Source organism: Ictalurus furcatus, chromosome 12 (assembly GCF_023375685.1).
Source record: "Ictalurus furcatus strain D&B chromosome 12, Billie_1.0, whole genome shotgun sequence".
Lineage (NCBI taxonomy): Eukaryota > Metazoa > Chordata > Actinopteri > Siluriformes > Ictaluridae > Ictalurus > Ictalurus furcatus.
The window spans coordinates 13,388,518-13,416,425 of record NC_071266.1 but is presented as its reverse complement, the minus strand read 5'-3'; the positions used below and the strand labels follow the sequence as shown (position 1 = coordinate 13,416,425).

The following is a 27,908-nucleotide window of genomic DNA, read 5'->3' as shown; positions in this document are numbered from 1 at the left end:
CACACACACACTTACTCACATACACTCTCTCCCTCTCTGTCCTGTGATTGGTTGATTGGCGGTTGGTTCAGCATTTCCTGTCAGAGCAGTGAAAACCCACAACCCACTTCCTGTTACACTTCAAATGATAAACACACACACACTTTGCCCTCATTTCTCTTCTCTTTATTTCCCATAAGTTTCTCACTCTCTCTCTCTCCATTCGCTCTGCTTTTTTTTTTTTTTTTCTTTTTCTCTCACTCAGTCACTTGTGTGTGTATTCTCTCTCTGTTAGAGGTGTATGGATGTATGGACACACAGACACACACACACACAGGTTTAGTTTTCACACTTTTTATTTCATTGTGCATGTGGGTCACAAACAGATCAGAGTGAAGTCTTTAATCTTCAGACTCACAGAGGAGATGCAGGTGAACATGGACATGGACAAGAAGTAGAATTATTCCAGGGAATTTAATGATCAGTGTGATTTTATAATAAACTGATCAGAGGGGTAAAAACATCCCAGTGGTTTATTAATCATCTATAAGCATGTAATAGAGAGGCTGTAACGTTTCGGTTCTCAGTGGAACAGTGCCATTAGATTAAAGTGCAATAGAATGAAGAATAAAATACCTGATTTATGTAAATAACAGTCTTATGGGAAAATAAAAGATTTTATCTAAAATGTATATATAATATATAGTTATATCTATAGGTGTGTGTAGATTTATCTGGAGAGTATTAAATGTGTTTATTAGATAATTTCCTGTTCTGTTTTGTTTTTTGCTTGTGAATTTCAGGGCACGATGCATTGTGGGTATTCAGTATGAGGATGGAACACCTGCTGCAGTGCATTATGGGATTTCCTGAGTGTGTCCGGTTCTCAGACACAACTACACAATAGTGCACTTCTACTAGTGAGCAGGTAGCATTTGGGGGGAAAGTGATGACAAACACAGAAACAGGAAACAGATAAAAGCACAGAATAAACATGTAGAGACACTCTGTATGCTAATTAAAGCCCAGGGTTCATTTGCATAATATTTGCATTAAAGCTTAATTTCACCCATTTCTGAGTTTCATATTGAACATTAAGGTTATCTTATATTAATAATGATTCTAAAATCTGAAAACTGAAGTTACTTTAGAATAAAAAGTTGATTTAGGCCAAAATTACATGATTAAAGGTGAATAAAATCTTTAATAAACTCTGAATGAGCTCAAAAACTCAAACTGTCCAATCAAACAGCAGTGCTCACTGGCGATGAAGCAGTACATATGTGTGTGTGTGTGTGTGTGTGTGTGTGTACGCGTGTGTTTATTCATTTGATTTGGTGCCGTTGTAGTCGCCCTGAGAATCAGCATCGTCCTCGTTAGCGTCAGCGTCGATCATGCCCCGCCTACCACCTGTACGCCGCCCACCACTAGTGAATGATGGAGTCTCATTACCACGCCTGCAAACACACACACACACACACACACACATTAGACACAGGAAACTTGGGTGTGGCCACCCCCACAAAATGACTGCATGTGTGTGTCTGTGTGTGTATACACCTCAGTTTGCTCTTCAGTGATGTAACCTCTCTGCTCAGTGTGTCGCTTGTCTCCGTCGCCTCCTCCAGTTCTCTCTGCAGCTTGCGGCGAGCGGCGGTAGCGCGCTGTGACTCTTCCTCCGCCTCCTCCACCTGCCGCTTCAGCTGCTTCACCCGCGAGTTCGCCTTCTCTGCCTGCACACACACACACACACACACAGTGAGTGAGAGAGTGACATAGAGAGAGAGTGAAAAAGTGATGTGGCACATCAAGTGTATGTGTGTGTATGTGTGTGTAAAACCTGGTCTTTGTACTGCTCGGCCTGCTTCCTCTCATCCTCCACCTGAATCATCAGGTCCTTCAGCTTCTTATCCTTCTGACGCATCGCTTTACCTGTCGTCTGTTTCTCCCTGACACACACACACACACACACACGTGAACCCTCAATATATTACAGTGTGCGTGTGTGTGTGTGTGTGTGTGTGTGTGTGTGTGTGTGTGTGTGTGTAATACACACCTGTTCTCCTGCTCCAGCTGTTCCTCCAGCTGTGCCACTTTAGCCTCCAGAGCAGTAATGGAGGACTTGAACTTGGACTTCACCTGGTTCTCCATCTCCTGCAGTTTGGCCTTCAGTTCTTTGTTCTGTCTCTCCATCTGCTGACGCGCACTCTCGTTCTTCTGTGAAGTCGTTCTCTCCGTCTGCAGCTCGCTCGTCAGTTGGTCCACCTACAGCATGGAGGAAATGATGGAGATGATGGAAATGAAGATGTTGGAGATATAGGAGATGATGGAAATGTTGGAGATGATGTGGATGTAGTTTCACCTGTTGGGCACTCTTTCTCAGTCTGTCGTTCATCATCTCCATGTTGCTCTGTTCCTCCTCCAGTTCCTCCTCCAGCTGAGCGATCTTGGCCTCCAAACGTCGTTTCTCATCACTCAGAGCTGACCTGCCAAGTTACCACACACACACACATACAGAGCATTAGCCACTAATGCTAATAACGAGCTCAGTGCATATGTGTATTAACTTTGTGTGTTAGCTGCTAATGCTAACAAATCCATCAGGCCTGAGCTCACCACAGATCTACCGATGCTAATACCACAAACTGACTGTAGCATTAGCTTTAATACAAATCACTAGCATAAGTCTCTATTACAACACGTTAGAATAAGAGGCAGTTTCCTTGGAGATGGGGGCGGAGCATGTGGAATTTGAATGTGTTTAGTATCTGAGGAGAGAAAAGTGTTGGTGCTTGTGTGATTTTTTTCTATTTCATCATAAATGTTTATTAATTTCTATTTTTCAGTGATTCTCACTTTCCGGATGTGTTGCTGGCGAGTTCATCAGCGAGTTCATCACGCTCGGCTTCAGCCTGCTTCTTTCCTCGTTCTGCAGCAGCCAAGTCCTGAAATCACACACACACACACAAACACACAATGTGTAAATGACGTGTGTGTATTAGTGTGTAGTAGTGTACAGTAGTGTAAATGATGTGTATGTAACAGTGTGCAGTGTGTACCTCCTGAAGCTGCATGAGCTCCGCCTCCAGGTTCTTGGCCTTCTTTTCGCTCTCTTTAGCGGTGGCAAGAACTTCCTCTCGGGCCGCGCGGGTGTCGTCCAGCTCCCTCTGGAAGTCCTTCATCTGAGCCTGAAACATCCAAACACACACCGTTACACACTCGCAATCACATTCTGACAGGAAATGCTCATTTATAGTTTGATCCAATCACATCCTGACAGGAAGTGTAACTGGAAGTAATTCCAGTAACGAAGTACACATGGCTGTAGTGAAATCAAATCTAAATTTGTAAATTAGAAATATTCCACAAATATCGCACAAAAACACACAACTGCATACCTTCACTATAACACTTTTATACTCCACTTCTGTACAGTGAACTCTCTCTCTGGTGCTCTCTTTCTCTTTCTCTCTCTCTCTCTCTTTCTCTCCCTGGCTCTCTCTCACTCTCTCTCTCTTTTTCTTTCTGTCTCTTTCTCTCTCTTTCTCTTTCTGTCTCTCTCTCTCTCTCTTACCTGTAGTTTGCGCAGTTGTTTGATGGCCTCATCTCTGTTCTTATTGGCCGTGTCTATCTGTCCTTCCAGGTCTTTTATGTCTCCCTCCATCTTCTTCTTGGACGCGGCCATGGTGGACCTCTGCTTTCGCTCGTCCTCCAGCTCCGTCTCCAGCTCGCGCACCTGCACAGGTCACATCCTCACTCATAACATGCGTTATAACTTACTTTTAATACACATTAATTATCTTCAGTTGTAGTGCAACAGTTTGTTATAAAGGTTCTTAATACTCAGTGATCATGACAAAGAAATGATTTTGTGTTGGTGTGTTGGTCATGGACACGCCCACCTGTTTTATCAGCTGTTTCCGCTTCTCCTCTCCCTGCTCATCTCGTCCCTGCAGGTCTCGCTCGAACTGTGCTTTAAGGGCCTGCATGTTCACTTCCAGGCGTAGTTTTGCGTCCTCGGCAGCCTGCAGTTCGTCCTCCAGCTCCTCCAGCTGCGTCTTCATCTCCTCCACCTGCTGCTCCAGACCACGCTTTGATTTCTCCAGCTCATGAACCTGAGAAACCACAAATCGTAATGTTCACACTATAAGCAATAAGTGCAAACCCAGAGGAGTATATTTATTACTACATTTACGGTTAATTCCCACCCCCTGCTGGTGACACAGTCTTACTACAGTAATACTCACGTTCTTGCCCACGTCATCCTTGGAGCTGATCAGATCCTCCATCTCCACCCGTAAGGCTTTGTTGGCTCTCTCAAGCTCCTCGCGTGCATCCTGTGCCTCTTCCAGTGCCCTTGCCAGGGACAAGGTCTTTGTCTCCTTCTCTCGTGCCTCTGCCTCCGCCCGGTCCCTCTCGTCTGCGTACTTACATGACACACTCTTCTCCTCCGCAAGCATCTGAACACATGTCAAACATCACCCGTGTGTTAGTGTGACACACACACACACATACACCCCAACAGACAGACAGTGAGAAAAGGGCACCTGGTCGAACTTCTTCTGCTTCTTTTCTAGGTTGGAGACGAGCTGTCTCTGGTTGTCCAGGTCCATCAGAATGTCCTCCAGCTCCTGCTGCAGTCTGTTCTTGGTCTTCTCCAGTTTCTCGTAGGCAGCAGACTTCTCCTCCAGCTGGGTGTTTGAAGCTTCCAGGTCTTTCTGCAGACGTTTCTTACCCTCCTCCAGCAGCTCCACGTTTCCTGACACCTCGTCCAGCTTCTTCTTAAAGTCTGACAGCTGGGACACAGAACACCACCGACAATGTGAGACACTCGCTCACATACACACTCCTGAGTTCTCTCTCTCATCTCACTTCTCATCACCCTCCATCCTTCTGTTCACCTTCACCAGTGCTATGTTTTGTTTCCCTGCTACCTTCTGTGGTTGGCCCTTCTTCCTGAGTCCAAAGTGCTTTAATTTCTTAGTTACTTGTTTCTGTATGTCCTCATTCTGATTTCAGTCTTGTGTCTGCATCTGTCCTCATTACCTGTACCTGTCTGTGCCATTGGCCTATTTTAGGGAAGAGTATGATGTGAGATACTCCGGTATGATGCAGTATGATGGTGTAGGTGATGATCTGACCTGGATATTGAGGGTGGAGACGTGTCTCTCGACGTTCCTCTTGGCCTCAGTTTCCTCATCCAGCTGCTCCTGTAGGTTGTTCCTCTCATCCTCCATCTGACGCAGTTTAGTGGAGAACTGCAGTTTCTGACGTGTCTCTTCAGTCAACAGCTCCTACACACACACACACACACACACACACACTAATCAGAATCTCAGAATCATTAAAACATAATGATGGAAATGGAGCCTCATCTCATCATGCCAGGGATTGTTGTGATTACAGGAATGTGTGTCTGTGTGTGTGTGTGTGTGTGTGTATACCTGTGTGTCTTGGAGCTGAGAGCTCAGGCTGGACACGTCCTTATTCAGTTTGATGTTCTTCCCCTCAGCCTCATTCAGCAGGTTGGTGACGCTGTCCAGCTCCACCTGCACGCCCACACACCTTCTTATTACAGCAACTACACACCGTAAAAGAACATTTCTCACCCCGCAATCTGTTCAGGAGGAGGTTCTCTCGATAGGCAGCGTTTTTGCAACGAGATAAAATTTGCTTTAACAGTTCCTGTTGCTTTAGAAATTAGTCTCATTAGTATCTTTACAAACTGTAGTCTGGGAATCATGGGCTGGTTTATGTCTTTATAATAAACAGGTAATGAGGTAATGAGGATGTGTTGGTGCTGCTGTGCGTTAGTGACTCACAGTGATTTTAGAAACTCGGTCTCCAAGCTCGGATTTCTGTTTCTCACTGTCATTGAAGCGGGACTGCAGATCTGCGAATTGGCTCTCCACTTTCTTCCTCTTGTTCTCCACATCCTGTTTAGCTTGAGAGAGTGAGCGAATCTCCACCGTTAGCTCTGAAGTCTCCTTCTCCAAAGCCTGCTTTGCCTTCTCCAGGTTCGTCTTCACCTGCACAATACAAAAACAACAAAAGGTAACAGGAGCAGGACATTACAATACAAAAGCAGCTGTCAGAATCCAGCTGATACAGTAAGAGAACGGATCTTAAGGTGGCCAAGACGACTCATGCAAGGGGAAGTGAACAAGGGGAAGTGTTATAAACCGGAGTGAAATGCAGGTCTCATACCCTCTTGGATTGTTCCAGCTGTTCTGTGAGCTCTTCCACAGCCTGTGTGTGTTTCTGTCTCATTTCCTGCACCTGAGCCTCGTGGTTTCGGCTCTCCTCTTCTATCGCTTTCTTCAGCAGGTTCACTTCCTGTTCACGCTTTGCCCTGTAGGAAGTACATCACTGTCAGGTGAGACTAATACCTGCTCAGAAAAGGTAACTACTCATAATTATTTATGTCTGACTTATTGTATATGTACAATTTGATATCTGTACAATTTGATTTATATCTGATTCGCAACACACTGTCACTATCTTTGGGCTGGGTTCAGCCCCAGTGCGTTCTGGGTAAATCATATGCTGATGCACCTCCAGTTAAGCAAGCAATCAGTTTATTATTACAGAATAATGATATAATGGTGAAGCGCTGATGATGCTGCACTAGCCTGAGCTCCTGCTGCGTGGCTGTGGTGTCCAGTGTGTCCTCCAACTCAGACTTCAGAGCCTCCAGCTCCTCCCCCAGGTCTCTCTTGCTTTTCTCTGCTTTGTTTCGGGCAGCTCGTTCTGAATCCAGGTCCTCCTGCAGGTCTGAAATGATGCCCTCCAGCTCGCGGATCTTCTTCAACGCGTTGTTCTTCTGTGCTGTCTCGTCCTCCAGCCTACAGATACACACAATTATTTTAGAACTTGAGACTTCCTCTCCTCACCTCAGTTTCTCTAATCACCATTTAATATTATACAAAGACAACATTTGGGCTCGTTTAGAGCTGAGGGTAAAAGTGTGTAGTGAACCGTGTGTGTGTGTTATATTGCTCTGACACTGCAATCTAGGGAATAGGGAGTAAGGAACAGGGAGTAGGGAATATGGAGTAGGGACAGGAAGTAGGAAATAGGGAATAGGGAGTAGGGAACAGGGAGTAGGGAACAGGGAGTAGGAAATAGGTAGTATGGAATAGGGAGTATGGAATAGGGAGTAGGGAATAGGGAGTAGGGAATAGGAGTAGGGAGTAGAGAGTGAGTGTGTCACCGTGCGAGTGCAGCCTGTAGCTCCTCCTCCTTCTTAGCAAGTTGAGCCTTTAGCTCAGCGATCTGTGCCTGCAGGTCTGCAATATGCTCCTGCATGTCATTTGACTCGGCCTCCAGCTTCCTCTTCAGCTTGTCGAGCTCCTGACGCGTCTTTTCTTCTTTCTTCAAACGCACTGCAGGTCAACAGTGAACACCACAAATTACAATTAGCACTATTGATTATTATGAGTAGTAGTATTAGTAATGGTAGGAGTAGTAATTTCACACACCTTCCAGTTCGGAGATCATGGACTCGTGCTTGTTCTTGAGCTTGGTCAGGTTTTTAGATTTCTCCTCTTCTTCAGCCAGATTAGCACTGAAATCAGCAACACGCTCCTCTAACAGCTTCCTCTCCTACACACACACACACACACACGTAAGTGAAAATGTCCATATATACAGCCATACAGATGGTGGCCAAGGGGCTCAATACAGGCAGAGTGTTAGAGCAGGACTGGGACAGCACCCAACTGTAAACACCCCACCTTCAGCAGTTTGTTGTTGTGGTCCTCCATCACCAGCAGGTCGTCTTCCATTTTCTTGATCTTTCCCTCACAGGTGACCTTCTCCAGCTGCAGCTTCTGCCGTGCGTCCTCCTCCTCCTCTAGGTGTTCCTCAAGTTCCTGAATACACCACCATCATCACCATCACCCATATAGACTAACACACACTCCTCCTGGTCGTCATCTCAACAACAGCCCAACATCGCCATCAGCTCTTACACAGAACAAACACTTCTGATTATGAGAAAAACATAAATGCTGAGATTTGTGGTAATCAGGTTCTGCTCTGGTGTTCTCCCTGTCGATGAGGATAAGCTCGTTATGATGGCACACATTTGGTTAAATCAGTTGATGTTAATGGAAGAAATAGTTTTTGATTAGAGTGAAATGGAACATGGAGGACAGTCCCACGGGAGATCATTATGTGGTGTGATGAGTTTCTCTGCCCATCATCATGTCACTGTATCAGTGTAACGTACCTGGATCTGCTGATGCATCTTCTTCTTGTCGACCTGCAGGCTGGCGCTCCGCTCCTCCTCCTCCTCCAGCCGTGCCTCCATTTCATGAAGGATTTCCTCCAGCTCCTGCTTCTTAGCAGCTAAACGCACTCGCATCTCCTCCGCCTCGGCATAAAGCTCGGTCTCAGCTTGGAGCTGCTCCTGCAGAGCGTTCCTCTCCTCCACCAGCTAAATAAAGCATCAAGAATATAAAGAATATATAAACTACAGCATTGTAAGTACTGTACATCGTCAGACCTTAAAATGGCTGCTGTGTGTTAAAACTATCCATCCCGAACACGACAGGTGTGTCTCTGAATTTCTGACCCGTGGCTCTGTTCAACTCTTTACCTGTGTGTGCTTCAGTGTAATGTCTTTCAGCTCTGTCTCATACTTCTGTGCTGAATCTTTGGCTTTCTGAAGCTCCTCGTCTTTCAGACTTAGCTCCTCCTCCTGACGCGTCACCTGGAGTAGAGGCTTCACCTGTAACAGGTAAACCCACACATTCTTAGCTCAGGCAAACACACATACATACTGCGCATCCTACAGTAGGTGAACTCATGTCTACATTAAGCCTCAGTTTATTAAATACACATTTAGACTCTTACACACTTACACTTCGTACTCATTCCAGTGTGGCGTTTGCCTAGAAATGTTCAAATATTATGAAAATTCAAATAGCATTCAAACACTGAAATTGGTTCAGGTCTAACAAACACACACTGGTGTATCACCTTAGTGAAGAGTCTCCACCACTGCCAGTTCCTGAGCTTCAGATAAGCAGCACAGTTCCTCTGGATCACTCGCATCGCTGTGAGCTGCTGCTGACGCTTAGCAAAGGCCCTAAACACACACACACAGAGTCAGTCTAACTCAAACCTGTGTCATAGGCACTCTGACCATGCACGGTGTGTGGGCGTGGTCCTCACTTTCTGGCAAGGAAGCCACGGGCCTGGGCCTGGAAGGCGATAATAATGACAGTGATCTTGAGGTCGCGCTCCTCCTCCAGCTGAGCCAGAACTCCGGTCCTGAAAAAGATCTTACTCTGACCGATCCGGTACAGGTTTGGGTCCAGGTCCAGGTGCTTAATCTACAACAGAAGAAGGGTGGAGTTCAAGTGGGACAATTAGCATAGCTGCTAATTCGTTATATAATTAGACTGTACAACTTATTGTGGAAGCTCTGATGATATTTTCTGCACATCCACTGTTACTACTGAACTGTCACTTTACAGTTAGTAGTGTTTACACAGTTATATTACTTTATATTTTACACTTCTATGTTTATAAAAAATTTTACTGAATCCGTTTATTTTATTACTGTTGAATATTTCTTACTCTAATTTCGATACTGCTGTAATGTGTGAATTTCCATCTGGGATGAATAAAGTGATATAAACCCTATCTCTCTCTCTCTGACCTATATTCAGTAGTCTGATCTTACAGAAGCAGTAACTCACCATCAGAATGCAGGCCTGTTTTCCGTCCATGAAGCCCTTTGGAATGGCGTTTGCTGCCAAAATCTCATACCTGAACATCGCAATAAGAACAGTGAACTCTGGGAGCTATAGACGTAATTATGTTAATAATTAATTAAATTAGTTATTTATGCAATATTCACATACTTATAGCATTCTGATTAGCAAACGTTACCAAGTCATTAACATTAACATTGATAATAAAGTCAGACATTTTACCGTGTAGCATAAAATGTCACTCACTGCCAATCCCTTTTACTGTAGACTGACTACACCGCTTTAGAACACATATGTGTGTGTGTGTGTGTGCGTGTGTGTGTGTGTGTGTACCGCTGTCTGAACTCCTGGAAGACGATGCGGTTGGGGAAGCCCTGCCTGCAAATCCTGATTCCCTCCAACACACCGTTACACCTGAGCTGCTCCAAAACCAGGTGAGCATCAAGCTTACCCGCCTGTGCATTACACACACACACACACACACACACATACACACACACACACAAAGATCAGCACAATACCACTAACGGTATAATATTTCTAATATGGATTAATTGCACATATCTGAACTTTATTCCACATACAGTCCATTTGGCATCTTTCAGATCCTTTATATTATATTTTTATATTTTTCCTTTTTCTATTGCTATGCAAGTAAATTCTTATTTATGTCAATTCTGTTTTTATGTCTTAAAGAGCATTTCATTGCACCTCATAGTGTGTATGGTTGTGTGTGTGACCAATAAAATTTGAATCTAAATTGCAGTGATGAAATGATGCCACTTGAATATTTGCAATGAAATACTAGTATTAGAGTTATGACCTGATACTGATCACGGACTGATCCCACACTGTTCTGATACTGATTCCGTACTGAACCCGTACTAATTTGACCCTGAACCTTAACTGATCCCAAATCGATCCCGGATATTAATCCCAAACTCATCCTAAACTGGTGCCTTCAAGTCAGAAAAAGTCAATGTTTACTGATCCCTTACTGATTCAATCATGATGTAATACTAATCCCACCCCCAAAGCGATCTGACGCTAACACTCTGCTAGGCTTCAAGTTTGTTGGATGTGTGTAGGTGAGATAGTCATTCTGTGGGTGTGGCATGCTGTGGGAGAGAACACACCCTTTTCTCGTGGTTGGGGATGATGCAGCGGACGAAGTTGGGCTGTGTGTTGTGAAGCGTGGTCATCAGTTTGGCGAGAGACTCTTTGTAGAGCTGGCCGACGGTACGGAACATTCCTTTCTTGGTCTTAGAGGAACTCGGCATAGAGCTGTCCGACATCTTCGCGATTGTCTCCAGTCCTACCACGCGGTCCGCTAGGGAAAGGAGGGAAGGGAGGGGCTCATTAAATGCTATAATCTACTTGCTAGTAAACCACACAGTTAGGAAAGCAATTAAGGTAGAATCAATCATCAAAATTAACAAATTGCATTTTTGAAGCTGTTGTAATTAGATTCATGGTTACATTGAAAATCACAGCTAAATTGTTAATGGCACCAAACTAAACAATTATGCCTGTACTTTCTGTCCTGTTATGGTCACACTTTGGAGATGCAATACTGTAGATTTACAGCTGAAGACTCACCGTCCTTCCACAGATCCTGCACAAACACACTGGAGGAGTTGTTGAGCAGTGCTGTAACGTTATCGTTCAGGGGGTCCATGTTCTTTGTTAGCCATGCTACAGCGTTATAGTCCACCTGCATCACACACACACACGCACACACACACACAGTAGATGTAAAACTCAACACACGGTGTCATGGGCTTCTAGTTTGCACACAATTAAAAGAGCCATATGTGTATCCTGATCCAGCCAATCAGATGATTGCTCTACACACCCGGCCAGCGTAGTGCAGCACGGAGAACTCGGTTTTGTCCTTTAGCTGTTTGGGTTTGGCGAATTTCAAATGATTAATATGTTGATTTGTGAGCTTCTCTACGAACGACACGTCTGTGGCTTTAGGGAACCAACACTCCTCATCCAGCAGGGCCAAGATACCTGGGGGGTTTGTCTGTACACACACACACACACACACACACACACAGATTACTAAAGATTTGAACTGGTTCAACAGAGCAGTGAAACACTATGGACATTACCAGATGACCTGAATATCAGATTCTGGCTCTGATATGTTTATCAGTACACCACGAGGTCCGGTTCTGGAGCACGTAGCCCACTGAATAATCCACTGTGACTATTAGAACAGTGTCAAGAACATGTGGTCATTAGTCCTGAAATTCTCCAGGTATCTAATTGTAAAAGTGGTCTTCCACCACCATGTCCAACACATTCTAGATGACCTTCTCCCTTTTCCTTCTTAACCCATGCTCATCATGAGCATTTAGACATCATCCGTATGATGTCTTCGGTCAGTGTGTACACAGAGGACTGTCCCATGAAGATATAAACACACTCACCGGCCTCTCGATGAGCTCAATGCAGGGCTGTAGGTCGAGGCCGAAGTCGATGAAGCTCCACTCGATGCCCTCGCGCTGATACTCCTCCTGCTCCAGGATGAACATGGTGTGGTTGAACAGCTGCTGCAGCTTCTCGTTAGTGTAATTAATACACAGCTGCTCAAACGAGTTGTCCTGGAGAGCAATTACCATCGCTATTAGTGTTAGATACACCACTTAGCAATCACTTCTGATTGATCACAATGTGGTTATAACGGTCGTTTCAAAATATTAAGAAAAAGGCTTCTGAGGATGAGCTAGAGTCTTCTAAGTTTCTTTATTTTGGACAGATGCTCCTCTAAAGATGTCCAAAATAAGGAAAATAAAAAGACAGTTGTTAAGATAATTACACAATGCAGTTCCTCATGACAGATTTTTTTAGTTTAATATTGTTAACTGTGATGATCAGGATATGAAAGGGACACTGTCTTTCTTCACACCTCAAAGATCTCAAAGCCAGCGATGTCCAGGATGCCGAGGAAAGATGCTCCTTGACGTTTGGTTTTATCAAGAGCTTTGTTGACACGACCAAGAATCCACCGGAACAGACGCTCATACGTTGCCTTTGCTAAAGCCTCCACTGCGAAATCGGCCTACACACACGCACGCACAACACACACACACACATAAATACGACACAGGACGTGTTTAATAGTATTTTTTCTGTACTGCTTAAGACTAGAATGAGAGAACAGTGCTCATGTCGGTGTCATGGTGTTACCTGCTCCTTGGTCTGGGCTTTCTGTACCACCTCCCGGCCGACTTTAATGCGTGGAGTCAGAATGGCACGAGTGAAATCTGTCACATTGATGCCGGACAGGTGACAGACCTTCTGTGCAGCTGTGGGAGAGACATTACTTTCATTCTTACCGTCTGCTGAGACAAATTCCTTGCCATTTTATACAAATTTCCAGCCTTTGTTTTTATTTTACAAATCTAATGAAGTGTAACTGAAGCGTGTCAGTGTGAACACTGACCAGTGTTGTCGGGCATGGTGGCCTGCTCCTGGTTCCTCTCTTTTTTAAACTCGATGTTGCCAAGCTGCAGCACTGTTGACACCACCTTCAGGATTCCTGATGAGTAAACACATCACACTCTCATTTAAACTCAGCTGTTAGAATGTGTATTTATCTCTCCTGTAGTATCACTCCAGGATATGTCTTTAGATTTTACAGCATGGAACTCCTAAGGCAATCTTCTCTTCATCTCATTCTTGATGGAAACCCTTTCCCATGCTTGTGCTACCACTGCCTTTGTGTCACTTTAGTGAGTGTGTGTTGTTACCTATCCTCTCCTCGTCAGTTAAGCCCATGATGTTCATTGCCTCCATAGTTTCCTCGTACATCTCATCGTCCTCGGACCCCGGGATCTGGACGTGTCCCGCTACCAGGAACCGGTAGTTATTGAAGCTCTCCAACAGGAGTTCCTCTGAGGGGAAGATGGAAAGGACAACATGATGGAGAGCAAGACGAAGGAGAACACTACCACTGTTTGTACTGCCAGGATGATAATGAATATGCCCATTTTTCACCCTGAATACACCCACAATCCATTCTGGACACACCCCCTCCCCCACTCTGAATACACCCACACTCCATTCTAGACACGTCCACTCTCCACCCTGAATACGCCCACACTCCATTCTGAACACACCCACTCTCCACCCTGAACATGCCCAGACTCCATCATGGACACGCCCACTCTCCACCCTGAACACGCCCATACTCCATCATGGACATGCCCACTCTCCACCCTGAACACACCTACACTCTAACACAGGCAGATCCCAACTGGTGTGTCTCTTTTTAAAACACTTCAGTGTGCTACAGTCAGAAGCAGTTCCAGAATCTAAACCAGTTTAGTTGCAACCCGACGCACTCTTCAGAAAATCAGAGCTCCAAGCATTCTTTCTGTGATGTAGTATTTCCCCTGCCACTGTTATTCTCATGACACTAAGAGCATCTTTTCCTTCCTACTGTCAGATAACCAGATTCCTGCTAAGATCTTGCAGAAATCTGAGTATGGATGGCAGATTAATACCTAAAGATGAATCACTGCAAGACTAGGCTGCTGTAAATTCCTGGAAATGCCCATGCCTTGGAGAACTGGACTACCTGGACACCCCATCCTACCACCCCCAAATAACCCCGCTCCCACCCCCCACCCCCAAAATACCCCCACCACCACCACCATCATCACAACTAATGGTAATGGCTCTGCAGTGGTGCTCCATCCTGCACTGCACCCATCACTCTGGATAAGAGCTTCGGCCAAATGCCCTAAACGTAAAAACATATGTTCGTACCACGCAGTTTCTCCTTGGCTCCTGCCACCATGTAGTAGAAGATGTGGAAAGCTCGTTCCGTTTTCGCCTGCCGGATACAGCGTGACTTTTCCAGCAGGTCTGAGAGCTGGGTTCAGGAAACACACAGTTAGTGTTTTGGGGTGTTTTTAGTTAGGGATTGGGTTTTTAAATCCTGGCCTTTAGAACTGTTCCCCATTACTGCATTCCTGCTACAGGGTTTAGAGTTACAGTTAAGGCTATTCCTGCGTTTAGAGTTATGGTTATGGTTTAAGGATTTAGAATTTGGTCATTTTGACTAGAATTATGCCTTAAGCTTAATGGTAATATTTATGTTTGCAATTTAACAGTTACTATTTATAGTTTTGGTTGATTAGTGTTGGGATCTTTAGTGTTTTGATAAACTGATAACGCATTGTGTGTGTTTGTGTGTGTGTGTTTGAGTGTATAAGGATACAGGTTTCGATGTTCGCCCCAACGATGTAGCCTGTTACGTCAAAGTTAATCCGGATGAATTTACCCTGTGGGAAAAGCAAAAAAAAAAAAAAGACAGGATGTTGAATGATGTCATGGAGTTTTACTTCCTGTCTGCTGAAGAAAGTGAATACTGTTTAGGCGGAAACTCACGAATCGTGATGAGTTGTCGTTCTTGATGGTCTTAGCGTTACCGAACGCCTCCAGAATAGGATTGGCCTGCAGAAGCTGCTTCTCCAGCTCCCCCTACAAGCAGGAAGGAGAACACCAGGGCAAAAATACACCCATTATATCACACACACAAACATTAACATTTTTAGATCCATTCTGCATGTTTACAGCAGGAATTTCCTGTTAGTCTCAACATTCTGTAAACTTTCACAATCACACGGAGAATCTGCTGCTCAGTCAGACAAATTCTGCGTCTCAACCCTGTTTTCGACTTCACATCCTGTCAGAACTATGGACTGTCCACATGGAGATTGACTCAAGGTGATTTTCCTTAAATCTTCTTAGATTTCTTGAACTCACTAAAGAATCATTTCTATAGCAACACTCACAGTTCCAAACACCGATGGCTCTAAAATTCATTTCAGTTTTATTTGTATTGCACTTTGTCACAAAGTAGCTTTACAGAAATATAAATTTTAAACAGATAAATTGATCCTTAATGAGCAAAAGACCCTAATAGTTAGCAATTAATGAATCATGCATTTGAGCTAGTTAACCTCTTGGCAAACTGATAGTAGCGTCTCTAAACCAAGTCACTTTAGATCAAATATGATTTGTTTTGACTTCACACTATAACTAATCATCAAACCAATACGACTTTACAGAAATTGCTTAGTTTTACTGTTCTGACGCTGAGCTTCACCTTGCTCCTGCTCTACACATGTATTAAGTGCACACTTGAAAGGGGAAGTGGAAAAGAGAGACCTGAAAACTTTACTTTACATAACTGACCTGATTCCTGTCTGAGACTTATCTTGACATCAGAGAGAAAAAAGAAAAGAGTGATGTATACCCAAGAGAGGAGAGAGCGCCGGAGTGGCGGAGGTCAGCAGAAACTTCAGATGCTAACACACACACACACACACACACACACACACACACACACACACAGAAATAAAGACAGACAGGGAGCAGGAGGGAAAGGAGATAAGGGAAAGATGTGTGAGAGAGAGAGAGAGAGAGAGAGAGAGAGAGAGAGAGAGAGAGTTCTGAATCCCATAAACACTGGTAAAACAAATGACCACTATTGTGACTATACACACCCTCTACCAAACACACACACACACACACACACACACACACACACACAGAGCATCTCCTATGTGAGTGTGTTCTGCATGTGTTGTCTTCTTCACACTCATGTAGCACCATAAAGCATTATAAACGACTGTGACATATGAGTTTAACAGAGGGTGTTTAACTACCTGTGTGTGATTAATATGTGTGACAGGAAATGACAACATCCAATCCAAAACGAAGTACACTCTCATGCTCACAAACCGGGTGACACTGTTTCAGTGCCAGTGTGTCGCTGACAGTGAAAGAGTTTAATCAATCTCAGATGGGGGAAATACATCTGTCCATCAAACCTCTTATTTATTATTTTTTTTATATACAAATGTTAAATTTCTAGAAAATGTACATTACAATTTGTAGCTGAGGATAAAATCAGCAGTTTGTATCGTGTGCGTCCCTCCATGTAAGACTTTCTCACACTCGTCACGCTGTGAGTCGCGTCCAGGGGCTGGATATAAGGTGGACAACATGGAGCTGATGATTCTCATGAAGCTGTTGTGAAGCCAGTTGGTGAAACCTGTACACAGCTGTCCTGCTCTTCTCATTTACACTCATTTAATCCTGTTAGGTTTCAGGTGAAGTGCAACATTTAAAACACAGTCCTTCATAGTGCAGCACTGTCTGACTAACCCTCGTACCGAGTCCTAAGACTAATGAGTTTTTTCTCCTTCACATTAATCTCACTTCAGTCATGACTGCTCTATCAGTATCATTATTACTGACCACATATACATTAAAAACAGAGCTCCAATATAATATAATATAATATAATCAATCTCTGACATGCCCTTTTACACCTCATCTACAAGTTTACTATTGCTCTGTGTTTTAAATGTTTGGATTTGGAGACGAGAGAAAAGAGTAATCAGTACCGCAGAATCAGAAATGAACGCAAAATCAAGTAAACTCTGCAACATTTGGAGGAGTTTGCGATTTTTCAAAATGACCACAGATTTCCGCATCATGTGACGTCGTCACGACGCGCGTTCAGCCAAAGCCCTCTTCCATTCACGTGCGTCGAACATGAGTACAGCTAAAAGGTCTCATTTACCAACAAACATCACTTCAAAAGAGAATGCAAAACTATTTTGCGCAATTCAAGTAGGTTTCCGCAAAAAAAAAAAAGCACAAAAATTTCCGCAAGTCGCATCGCAAATTTCGAAAAAAGCCGCAGCAAAATCAAGCGATTCTGGCTACAACAATAAGCAAAGAAAAAAAACTCCATGAAATCCTGTACGGACTGAGAATAGAGTGAGCGCTTCCTGGAGCGTCTTTATACCGAAGAAAAAAAAACGAAAAAACGTCAGTATTACTGACATGACAGGCTCGGCGTGAAATCCCAGAGATACTCTGGGAATAATTACAGTACACACCGCCACATGGTAAACTAATCCCGTCTGAATAAGGGTTTAGCTGTAAGGAGGTTTTCTGCTGAGTCAGCTTTCAGCAAGTCTGTGTTGTGATAATTTACATAAACCATGAAATAAAATAGAATTATTGGGGTAGTATGTCCATCTTTTGCGCTCCATATTTTTTAAAGCCACGCCCACCACCCCTTGAGCAATGAGAGTTAAAAACTCTACTGCAGACACTAGGGGGCGTCAGAATCAGTTTAGCTTCTGCTTTCAGCTGCTGTCATGTTGTCCACCGTATACACAGTCAATAGTCAGGGCATGCAGGTTTCCTAATGTAACACACACACACACACATACACACACCCACACACCAACACCAACACCAACACCAACACCCACACCACATAAAGGAACTCCAGCATTCACTTTACTCACATAGGCCAACTGCTGTCCTGCATGCTGCTATTCGGGGGAAATCGATTAGACAAACGTTAAACTAAAGACTGTCTCCATTAAAGCGACAACACAACCAAGCAGCAGTTAATGAGGACAGAATGGAAGCTAATGTTCCAGTTAGCGTCACATAATCACCTCACATCATGCTAACTCGCAACATTACCGTTCACTCTCCATTAACCGCATTAACATTAGCTTAGCTGAGTTGTCTGTTTAATAATCCTGCATGAGTAGATTTACACAAACACACACACACAAAGCAAACATGACTCATCTTTCAGACCTGAGTAAAGACAGATTGGTATGTCATTGAGCTAAAAACCATTAAATAACTTCAGTAGAAACCATTAATATATATGTAAATATTGACCCTTTAAATATATATTAGATATATTTATATATATTTAGAGCTCTAATCTGTCATTCATACATGTAATACAATATAATATTGTGTGTCTGTGTGTGTGTGTGTGTGTGTGTGTGTGTGTGTGTGTGATACGTACAGCGCTTGTGTCTTTCTTGCCTTTATGTGAAGACGCCACAACAGCCAAATACTGAATCACCTTCTTAGTGTTCTCAGTTTTACCTGCACCAGATTCACCTCTGTAACACGCACACACACACACACACACACACACACACACACACACAGACACAGACACATAAACACACACACACACACACACACACACACACACACACACACACAGCAAGACTATAATTAGCATCAGTACAGAGGGCAAATTTCCTCCTTGTTCCCTCTGGAACATTTATAAACACACTTCCTGTCATGTCCATCACACAGTCTTTAGCACAAAAAAAAACTTCATTAATGGATTCAATGCTTTACTGAGAGCTGGAGTTTTATCTGAACCAATATGGCAGAGTTTAGTTCTTCAGTACTGGCTTCCTGTAATTATTGAGCTGTGTGTGTGTGCGTGTGTGTGTGTGTGTGTGTGTGTTTTGGTGCACTCACGTGCAAAGAATAGACTGGTCCTCTCGATCTGTAGAGAAACACATAAGCGGTCATTAGGCTTTCGGGTGAAGATGAGCACGGCTGTGTGCTGAGTGTATCAGTGTAGTGTGCTGCTCTGTATCAAACCCTGCTGTAAACATACACTCAGAGTGAAGCTGGGCAGACATCTACACACACACACACACACACACACACACACACACACACACACTCACACACACACACACTGCCTGTTCACTGCTTTCTTCCTAATTAGGGCACAGAAACTGAATCTGAACACACTGTACCAAGGTCTCAGACACACACACACGCACACACACACACACACACACACACAAACAGACAGTGTGGACTTCAGTGAAACAGTTCTTCAAAAAAAGACTTCAGTTTAAACCAACACTAAAGAATGTGCCACTCCCTGAATCCCTACATCCTGCAGTGCATTATGGGTGTTCTGTGTCCACTTCACTACTGCTGTGTCCCAATTCACCTACTATCATCTCTTACATACACACACAAAAAAACACACATGCATATGCACTTCAAACACACACACGCACACACGCATACACATTTCACACACACACACACACACACACACACACACGTGCGTGCGCATGCACACACACACACCCTTCACAGTTACACACTTCACACACGCGCACACACTTCACACACACACTTCACACACACACACGCACACACACACTTCACACACGCTTCAGCTGTGAGTTTCTCGAACACACACCAACATCCAGCACTAAACTCAGAGCTCTATAACAGACATAAACTAATATTGTACACTAAACACTGTAAAGACTATACTGTACACTAAACACTGTAAAGACTGTACTGTACACTAAACACTGTAAATACTATACTGTACACTAAACACTGTAAATACTATACTGTACACTAAACAGTGTAAATACTTTACTGTACACTAAACACTGTAAATACTTTACTGTACGCTAAACACGGTAAAGACTATACTGTACACTAAACATAATACACTGTATAACACTGAGCCTAATCATCCCAAACTAATGACTGAACACGAGTGCACTAACACTAACAGTTATCAATACTGTAGTGTTCTTTAATTACACAGAAAATTTAACTTAAGACTCTTAGTGAAGAGAACGTGTGTGTGTGTGTGTTACCCTGCATCATGTTCCTGTAGGCATTGTCAGTGATGGAGTAGATGTGTGGAGGAACCTCATGACGTTTCTTGCCCTTGTACATGTCGATGATCTTCTCTGAGTAAATCGGCAGCATTTTATAAGGATTCACCACAACACAGAAGAGACCAGAGTACGTCTACACACACACAAACACACACACACATAGAGAATTTATAACTTATAACTCATTGATGGCTTATCATGTAATGTGTTGATGCACTGAGGTGTGTGTGTGTGTGTGTGTGTGTGTGTGTATTGGAGATGTGTTGTAGAGTAACTTGTCGTGTGTATTTACATAGATGAGGCCGGAGAAGTATCTCTCGCGCAGGTTGTGGAGAACAGAAGCTTCATTGAGGCAGGTGAGCTCGGCCATATCCTCCACCTTACTGAACTTGGGCGGGTTCATCTTCTGTACGTCATCCTTGTTGACGGTGATCTTCTTGCCATTGTCCATCAGCTCCACCAGCACCTCATCGCCCTTCTCCTCCTTCACACTGGCCGCCTCGAAGCCATGTTTCTCCGAAGGAACCCACACCAGCTTCTTGGCAGCCCAGTCAGCCTGTGCCAACGGGCTGTTGAAGTAGTCTTTATCTGCAAAGAGGAACTTCTCATCCTCGCTCAGGGTCTTCTTACTCATCCTGCCGTTGGGTCGGGACAGCTGCAGAGACCAATCATTATAACACACACGTCAGTACCGCGTGTACATTATATTATACATATACACACACAGTCTTTATTTCTGTTGAGTGTGGTAGGTGCTAGGTAGATTGTTTGCTATTGTGCTAGCACTATATGACCAGAAGTATGTGCACCCCTGAAGTTCTCCTCCAAACTGTTACCAAGAAGTTAGAAGCACAAATTTGTATAGAATGTCTCTATATGCTGTAGCATTACAATTTCCCTTCACTGGAACTAAGAGGTCCAAACTTGTTCCAACATGACACAAAGTGCACAAAGCGAACTCCATGAAGACCGTGTGTGTGAGACACCGTGTGTTCAGAATAGAAGAAGGTGGATGAACTCGAGTATCCTACACAGAGCCCTGACCTTAACCCCACTGAACATTTTGGGATGAACTGGAGACCAGTAGAACTCCAGACCTCTCATCCCAACATCAGTTCATTTACATTTTATTTGTATAGCGCTTTAAACAATGGACATTTTCACAAAGCAGCTTTACAGAAATCTGATTATAAATTGGTCTGTTTGAGAGGAACCAGACTCAAGAGGGAACCCATCCTTGTCTGGGTGACACCAGATAGTGCGATTATAAATAAATCCCTTCAATAAATGTGTACTATGGAGTCATAAAGTGCAGTTGTGTTAACAGGAACTTATGAGTTTATGACCAACGTATGAGTTTTAGTATCAGAGTAATTTCTGAATTCATTACAGTTTTAACTGAAAGTCTCTTGTACTGAACTGAAGTTATTAACTTTTTAATGATTTTAACTTTTAACTGCAGTCCTAAAGCTGTCCAAGGAAGAACATCCACAGCCATCTTTATGGTTTCTATGTGGAACCATCCACAGTAATCTCATGCTGATCTTCAGGCTGTTCATGTTGGAGGCCATTCTCAGCAGCAGCGAGGGATTTTCAGGTGATGAGAACTCCAACCAGGGAAATAGGGCATCAGGATGGATCAGGCAGGTCCAGTGAGTAGGTGTCAAGGTCACTGGTATCTCAGGAGTAGAATATGTAGCTCGACAGAGAGAGAGAGAGAGAGAGAGAGAGAGAGAGAGAGAGAGAAATCCTGACCTCACTAATGCTCTTGTAGCTGAATGAACGCAAATCCCCACAGTCACGCCCCAAAATCTAATGGAAAGCCTTTTATCCCGCGAATAATCGAGTAGAGTGTCATGTCGTGTAGCTCAAATCACACACGTCTTCAGATGGTTTGTGTGATCCAGATCTTCTCATGATACAGATGCTCAGATAATAATCTCATGTGTGAGAAAATCCCTGAGTGCTAAGGGGAAGGGGTTAACGCTAGCTTTAGCATGCACTCTCCTGTGGGAATTTGAGCCGCAGGGTTTGATGGGAGATTAATTTAACTTATACACAGCGGCGCTGCTTTAAACGTCCAGAGATGCCATCGCCCACTGCACAATTCCCACAATTCCCAGCGGAGCACGAGTTTAGTTCTGAGAACTGCAACTGGGAAATAAGACGGCCGCACCAAACGCACACTTCCCCTCAACCCTACACCCTAAACCCTACATGCTACACACACACACACACACAAACACTATAGAAGGCAGCCATGTTGAATAAAACACACCATCAGAGTGGAATGTGTATGTTGAGGCCATGTTTCCCCCAAGTGTGTAGTGGAGCTGGGGTTCAGTCGCGTGCTGTGATGCCCTTATAAGGCCAAGTGAGCATGGAGTTAAACATCCGAGCGAATGAACGAGCAAACACGCTCCTTATAGGGAAGAGTTATTCACCATGAACACACACACAGCATTTATCCTGAAATGATAACACAGGAACAGCAGATGGGTGGAGGAGTCACACACACACACACACTGAGGAGACTGTATGTTAGGACATGATACTGTGTGTGTGTGGGGGGGGAGAGATTCAAACAGCTTCCATTTATTAAACTTCAGAATACTGAACCATTTAAAACACACGCACACACACACACATGGTGGGAAAATCATCCTGAATGTCAGTTAATTGATGTTTAATCATTTGATCAGTTATTGTAACGTTAAACTGTAAATAATTCTATTACAAACTCCATCCATCCATCCATCTTCTATACCACTTAATCCTTTTTCATCCTTTTTCAACCTGGAGCCTATCCCTCTATTACAAACTCAATTATGTTTTTTTGTACTCACTGTGATCATAAACAGAAAATATTTAACATATTTGTAGTAAAAAAAAAACCAAACAAACAAGAAGAACATTTAAACACACTTAAATAAATCTAAACAACTTTCCTGAAGTGTTCACTACTAGTTTAGTTTAGTGCTAGTTAGCGTAGCTCTCAGTAACGCTCAGAAAATCTCCTTTTATAAGCTTCATGTATGGATCAGAACGTCGACCTGCTACACGAGGAACCTGATGAGAACCTGACACTAAAGAACCCCAACTCCTGTTAGTGAGAGCACAGTGAATATTAAACTCCAGATAACTGAGCGGAGATTTCAGGAAAACAGCTGATTTTCTCACTGAGAGACGTTTCGACTCTAAACATGCAAACTGAGTGTTTATGGAGATAAAAGGGCGGGGTTTCCTGCATCCTCCCGTCATTTTAAACCAGCTTCGCTTCAGATCCTTCACAGTGACCCGGTTGAGTTTTTCTGGTGAAGAATCTGAACACTCTGAGCCTCTTTGGCCCGGTGCCTAGAAACTCGTGACCTTTCCATGGAGTTGTTTGACCCACCGGTCCTGTGAAAACTTCTATCCGTCTTCTCTCCCCCTTTTGTCCCCTTTTTTGACGTAAATCTCTTTTGTTCAGCCACTGAGTGAGCTGTGTACTTTACAGATTTATCAATATGAATAGATACAACATGCTAACTCTGCTAGTGTCTAATGCTCCCCACTTTAGCGTGATGTTTATCTTCCTGTGCAAGCTGTAAAACTGTAAAACAGGCTGTAAAAAAGCACAGTCACAGAGCTAGTTTCTGATTTCAGGTCAGTTCTCAGAGTGTGTTAGATTCACTGGTGGGATTAGTGTTAGCTCAGACACCACGAGGTAGAACATCAACTCTGATAATCCTCAGGTGGTGAACGTTAGCCTCCTAAAGTCCAGCTTTCATCCCTTTACACTCATAAGACGCACTGAGACGGAGAAGTCTGTTACGAGCTCTTTTCTTTTAAATGATAATGATAATGAGTCTTTATTGGTCACATATACATTACAGCACAGTGAAATTCTTTTCTTCGCATATCCCGAGCGGCTGTGGTTCAGGTGGTAGAGCAGGTTGTCCACTAATCGTAGGGTTGGCGGTTCAATTCCCGCCCCACATGACTCCATATGCTGAAGTGTCCTTGTGCAAGACATGGAACCCCAAGTTGTTCCTGATGGCAAGTTAGCACCTTGCATGGCAGCTCTGCTACCATTGGTGTGTGAGTGTGTGTGTATGAATGGGTGAATGAGACAGTGTAATGCACTTTGGATAAAAGCGCTATATACGTGCAGACCATTTACCATCCCAGCAAGGATACAGCGTCCCTGGAGAAGATAGGGTTAAGGGCCTTGCTCAAGGGCCCAACAGTGGCAGCTTGGCAGTGCTGGGGCTTGAACCCCTGACCTTCCGATCAGTAACCCAGAGCCTTAACCACCACTGCCATCATAAAGTGGATAATTTCTTCAGCTCGGAGCTGGAAAATGGGAAACTTTTTCATGAAGCGCATTACTCACTAACTTTAGAAATAAAAAGAATCAAATGTTGAACAAAAAACGTCCAGTTGGAGACAGGCAGCGCGGCGAGGACTTGAACTCACAGCCTCCTGATCATTTAGAACCTTCACCGCTGAGCTAAAAAACAAAACGAATCACTTATTCTTTTACAAATTGCACTTGTTTATAATCCTGATCATTTTAACCCTGAGAATATTAAATCTCTTTAAATATTCTAGGTTTCATATTAATAATGAATATTAACAACAACAGTATGAACACCTGGTAAATTTAAAGCAAAGTGGTGATTAGTGTCTCACAGCTAGAACACGGCAGACGGCAGATCTCTGTCCTGTGTGTGTTATTAAATATGAAAGTCTGAAACAGCTACCGTTGAGGTAAAACGGTGTGTTTTATGAAACTGAATGAAATTAGTGGAAGCTAATGTAACTAACCCAGGCAGGTATCACCGCACTAAGCACCAGGCGATTGTTTATTTTCTACTGATAGACTGAACACGGAGCTGCGATTTCAGCAATAAGCGACATTAAAACGCAGATACTCTCTATTCTACACAAATTAGGTGTGACTCTGTAAAGAAGTTACAAATCCGACAAACGATGGTCTCGAGTGACTGCTCAGACGTGAGGAGCGTGAGGTCCAGGTTTCTTCAGAGTTTCTATCTACAGTTCGTTCAGGTCTACTAAACGTTACACGTCAATTACACACACGAGCGTCACATGGTTACTGCATTATTTAATTTGTGTTTAACTCGTTAGCTTTAGATGCAATATTGAGTGACTACAGGTTCTCATCAGAACAAAAAGGTCATGCTCACATGAGAAAAACTACTAGAGACAGGTTAGAGTAAGATTAGAGGCTCAATGATGCCCCACAGTTATGGAACAGTCTTCCTATTAGTGTTCGGGACTCAGACACAGTCTCAGTGTTTAAGTCTAGGCTTAAAACGTATTTGTTTACTCAAGCCTACCCTGACTAGATTCTATTTTACTACTTCGCAGTCATAATAACCTTTTTTCTCCCTCTCTCCTTTTGCCGAGCCCCACATGAATTTATGGAGATACTAGAGATCCAGATCCTTTCTGCCTCTGGATGGAGCTCAAATCTTCTCTAATTCCAGACTGCTGGGACTACAGCTGCTCCTAAGGCCATACAGACTTCATATAAATCCATAATGAACTTTTTCACACTATCTGTTGTTACCCAGATGAGGATGGGTTCCCTTCTGAGTCGGGTTCCTCTCAAGGTTTCTTCCTCTTAAAACATCTTAGGGAGTTTTTCCTTGCCACCGTCGCCACTCAGTGGCTTGCTCAGTTGGGATAAATTCGCACCTTTAATATCTGTATACCATGTTGATATTTCTGTAAAGCTACTTTGAGACAATGTCTATTGTAAAAAGCGCTATACAAATAAAATTGAATTGAATTGAATGATGAAAATTAGTTCACTATACACTGATTCAATATTTAATCAATTAATCAGATTTTTAGTCTGTGGTTGTATTTAATTATATTAAAGTCATGTGGGACGTCAGGTGTTACAGACAGAAACATGTACAGACAGACAGGTGTACAGACTGACACATGTATAGACAGACAGACAGACAGGTGTACAGACAGACAGACAGACAGGTGTACAAACAGACACATGTACAGACAGACACATGTACAGGCAGACAGGTGTACAGACAGACAGTGGGTGTACAGGCAGACAAGTGTACATGCAGACAAGTGTACAGACAGACAGACAGGTATACGGACAGACACATGTACAGACAGACAGGTGTACAGACAGACAGACAGGTGTACAGACAGACAGACAAGTGTACAGAGAGACAGATGTACAGACAGACACATGTACAAACAGACAGGTGTACAGACAGACAGACAGGTGTACAGACAGACAGACAAGTGTACAGAGAGACAGATGTACAGACAGACACATGTACAAACAGACAGGTGTACAGACAGACAGACATATGTACAAACAGACATATGTACAGACAGACACATGTACAAACAGACAGGTGGACAAACAGACAGGTGTACAGACAGACATGTGCAAACAGACAGGTGTACAGACAGACACATGTGCAAACAGACAGGTGTACAGACAGACACATGTGCAAACAAACAGGTGGACAGACAGACACATGTGCAAACAAACAGGTGGACGGACAGACACGTGCAAACAGACAGGTGTACAGACAGACACATGTGCAAACAAACAGGTGGACAGACACATGTACAGACAGACAGGTGAAGAGCACAAATTGACAGGTGATGTCCCTCCAAAGCAAGATTCAATTATTACATGAATAATCCTGCAGTGTGAAGTGTACAGTCACATCACACACACCACTGTGTGCCCTGTGTGTGTGTGACTACAGTGAAATGTCTGAGAACTGAAGTGTAAAAGTTATTTTACTTCCTGCTTTCTTTTCACTTCTGTTTCTCAGCATTTTGAAGGTGAAGTAAATCAACACTGAGTTAATCTTAAACCTGCAGGAACTTTACAGCTGATTTTCTGACTAAATCAGAGTCTCTACTGAAGCAGAAACGTCCGGTTTGTTAGAAACCTGTGCTGCAGCGCATTACTTTGTGTGTGTGCGTGTGTGTGTGTGCTGTTTACCACATCACTCAACAGAAAGCAGCATTGTATGACCATATTAGGAGAACAGGAAACTCTTTGGTTAGTTATGCTCGATCATTTCATGTCACAATGAACAGAGTTTCCTCCACCATTTCCCCAAAAACCCTTCACTTTAACAGTTTTATTCTCCACTTCTGTACAGTGAACTCACTCACTCTCTCTCTCTCTCTCTCACACACACACACACACACACACACACACAGTGCAGCATTATCATATATTAATTATTAAGGTTTTAAAATGAACATGCAAAGAAACAACAATAACTAACTCTAAAACAGGAAACTGCAACAGATCACACATTCACTCTTCACTAAAAGCATCTTAAACCCAAACTCACACAAAAGCCTGTGGTGTAACAGCAAATTACTGACATTATCTCTCTCTCTCTCGCACACACACACACACACTACACACACACAGCTTAGAAACACACTGTAGACACACATTCTACTGCACAATACTCCACCATTACAGTTATAACAGGAAGTGCACACTGGTTTTAGTGTAAAATGTGTTAATACATGTACTTACAGGTGTTGGATGAAGATGCTCAGTGGTGGAGGAGCTTCACACAGCTGTAATTTGGAGACTCTGAGTGAGACACTCCGACAGAGAGCAGTCCAAATTACAGCAAATATC

The 27,908-nt window shown here is 43.4% G+C and overlaps 1 protein-coding gene across 2 annotated transcripts; it reads right to left on the bottom strand.

Annotated features, from left to right (window-relative positions):
• Positions 1-317: 317 nt before the first annotated feature.
• myh11a (myosin, heavy chain 11a, smooth muscle) lies at positions 318-27,908 on the bottom strand. Of its 2 annotated transcripts, XM_053638611.1 has the most exons (42): positions 27,801-27,908; positions 20,532-20,894; positions 20,216-20,372; positions 19,053-19,080; positions 18,580-18,679; positions 18,056-18,082; positions 15,111-15,203; positions 14,941-15,004; positions 14,487-14,585; positions 13,466-13,609; positions 13,159-13,254; positions 12,903-13,021; positions 12,622-12,774; positions 12,143-12,316; positions 11,560-11,733; positions 11,304-11,418; positions 10,841-11,034; positions 10,038-10,159; positions 9,690-9,759; positions 9,160-9,320; positions 8,965-9,073; positions 8,582-8,713; positions 8,213-8,419; positions 7,716-7,853; positions 7,461-7,584; positions 7,193-7,364; positions 6,612-6,824; positions 6,187-6,331; positions 5,802-6,008; positions 5,424-5,528; positions 5,121-5,273; positions 4,527-4,775; positions 4,227-4,439; positions 3,882-4,094; positions 3,554-3,715; positions 3,039-3,167; positions 2,836-2,924; positions 2,342-2,465; positions 2,036-2,244; positions 1,820-1,928; positions 1,540-1,712; positions 318-1,436 (listed from the first exon to the last, which is right to left on the bottom strand). In XM_053638611.1, the coding sequence occupies exons 2-42, from the start codon at positions 20,871-20,873 to the stop codon at positions 1,301-1,303; spliced, it is 5,943 nt and encodes a 1,980-aa protein (XP_053494586.1). In that variant the 5' UTR covers positions 20,874-20,894; positions 27,801-27,908; the 3' UTR covers positions 318-1,300. The 2 variants fall into 2 exon arrangements, with proteins under 2 accessions (XP_053494586.1, XP_053494587.1); XM_053638612.1 differs by lacking the exon at positions 18,056-18,082.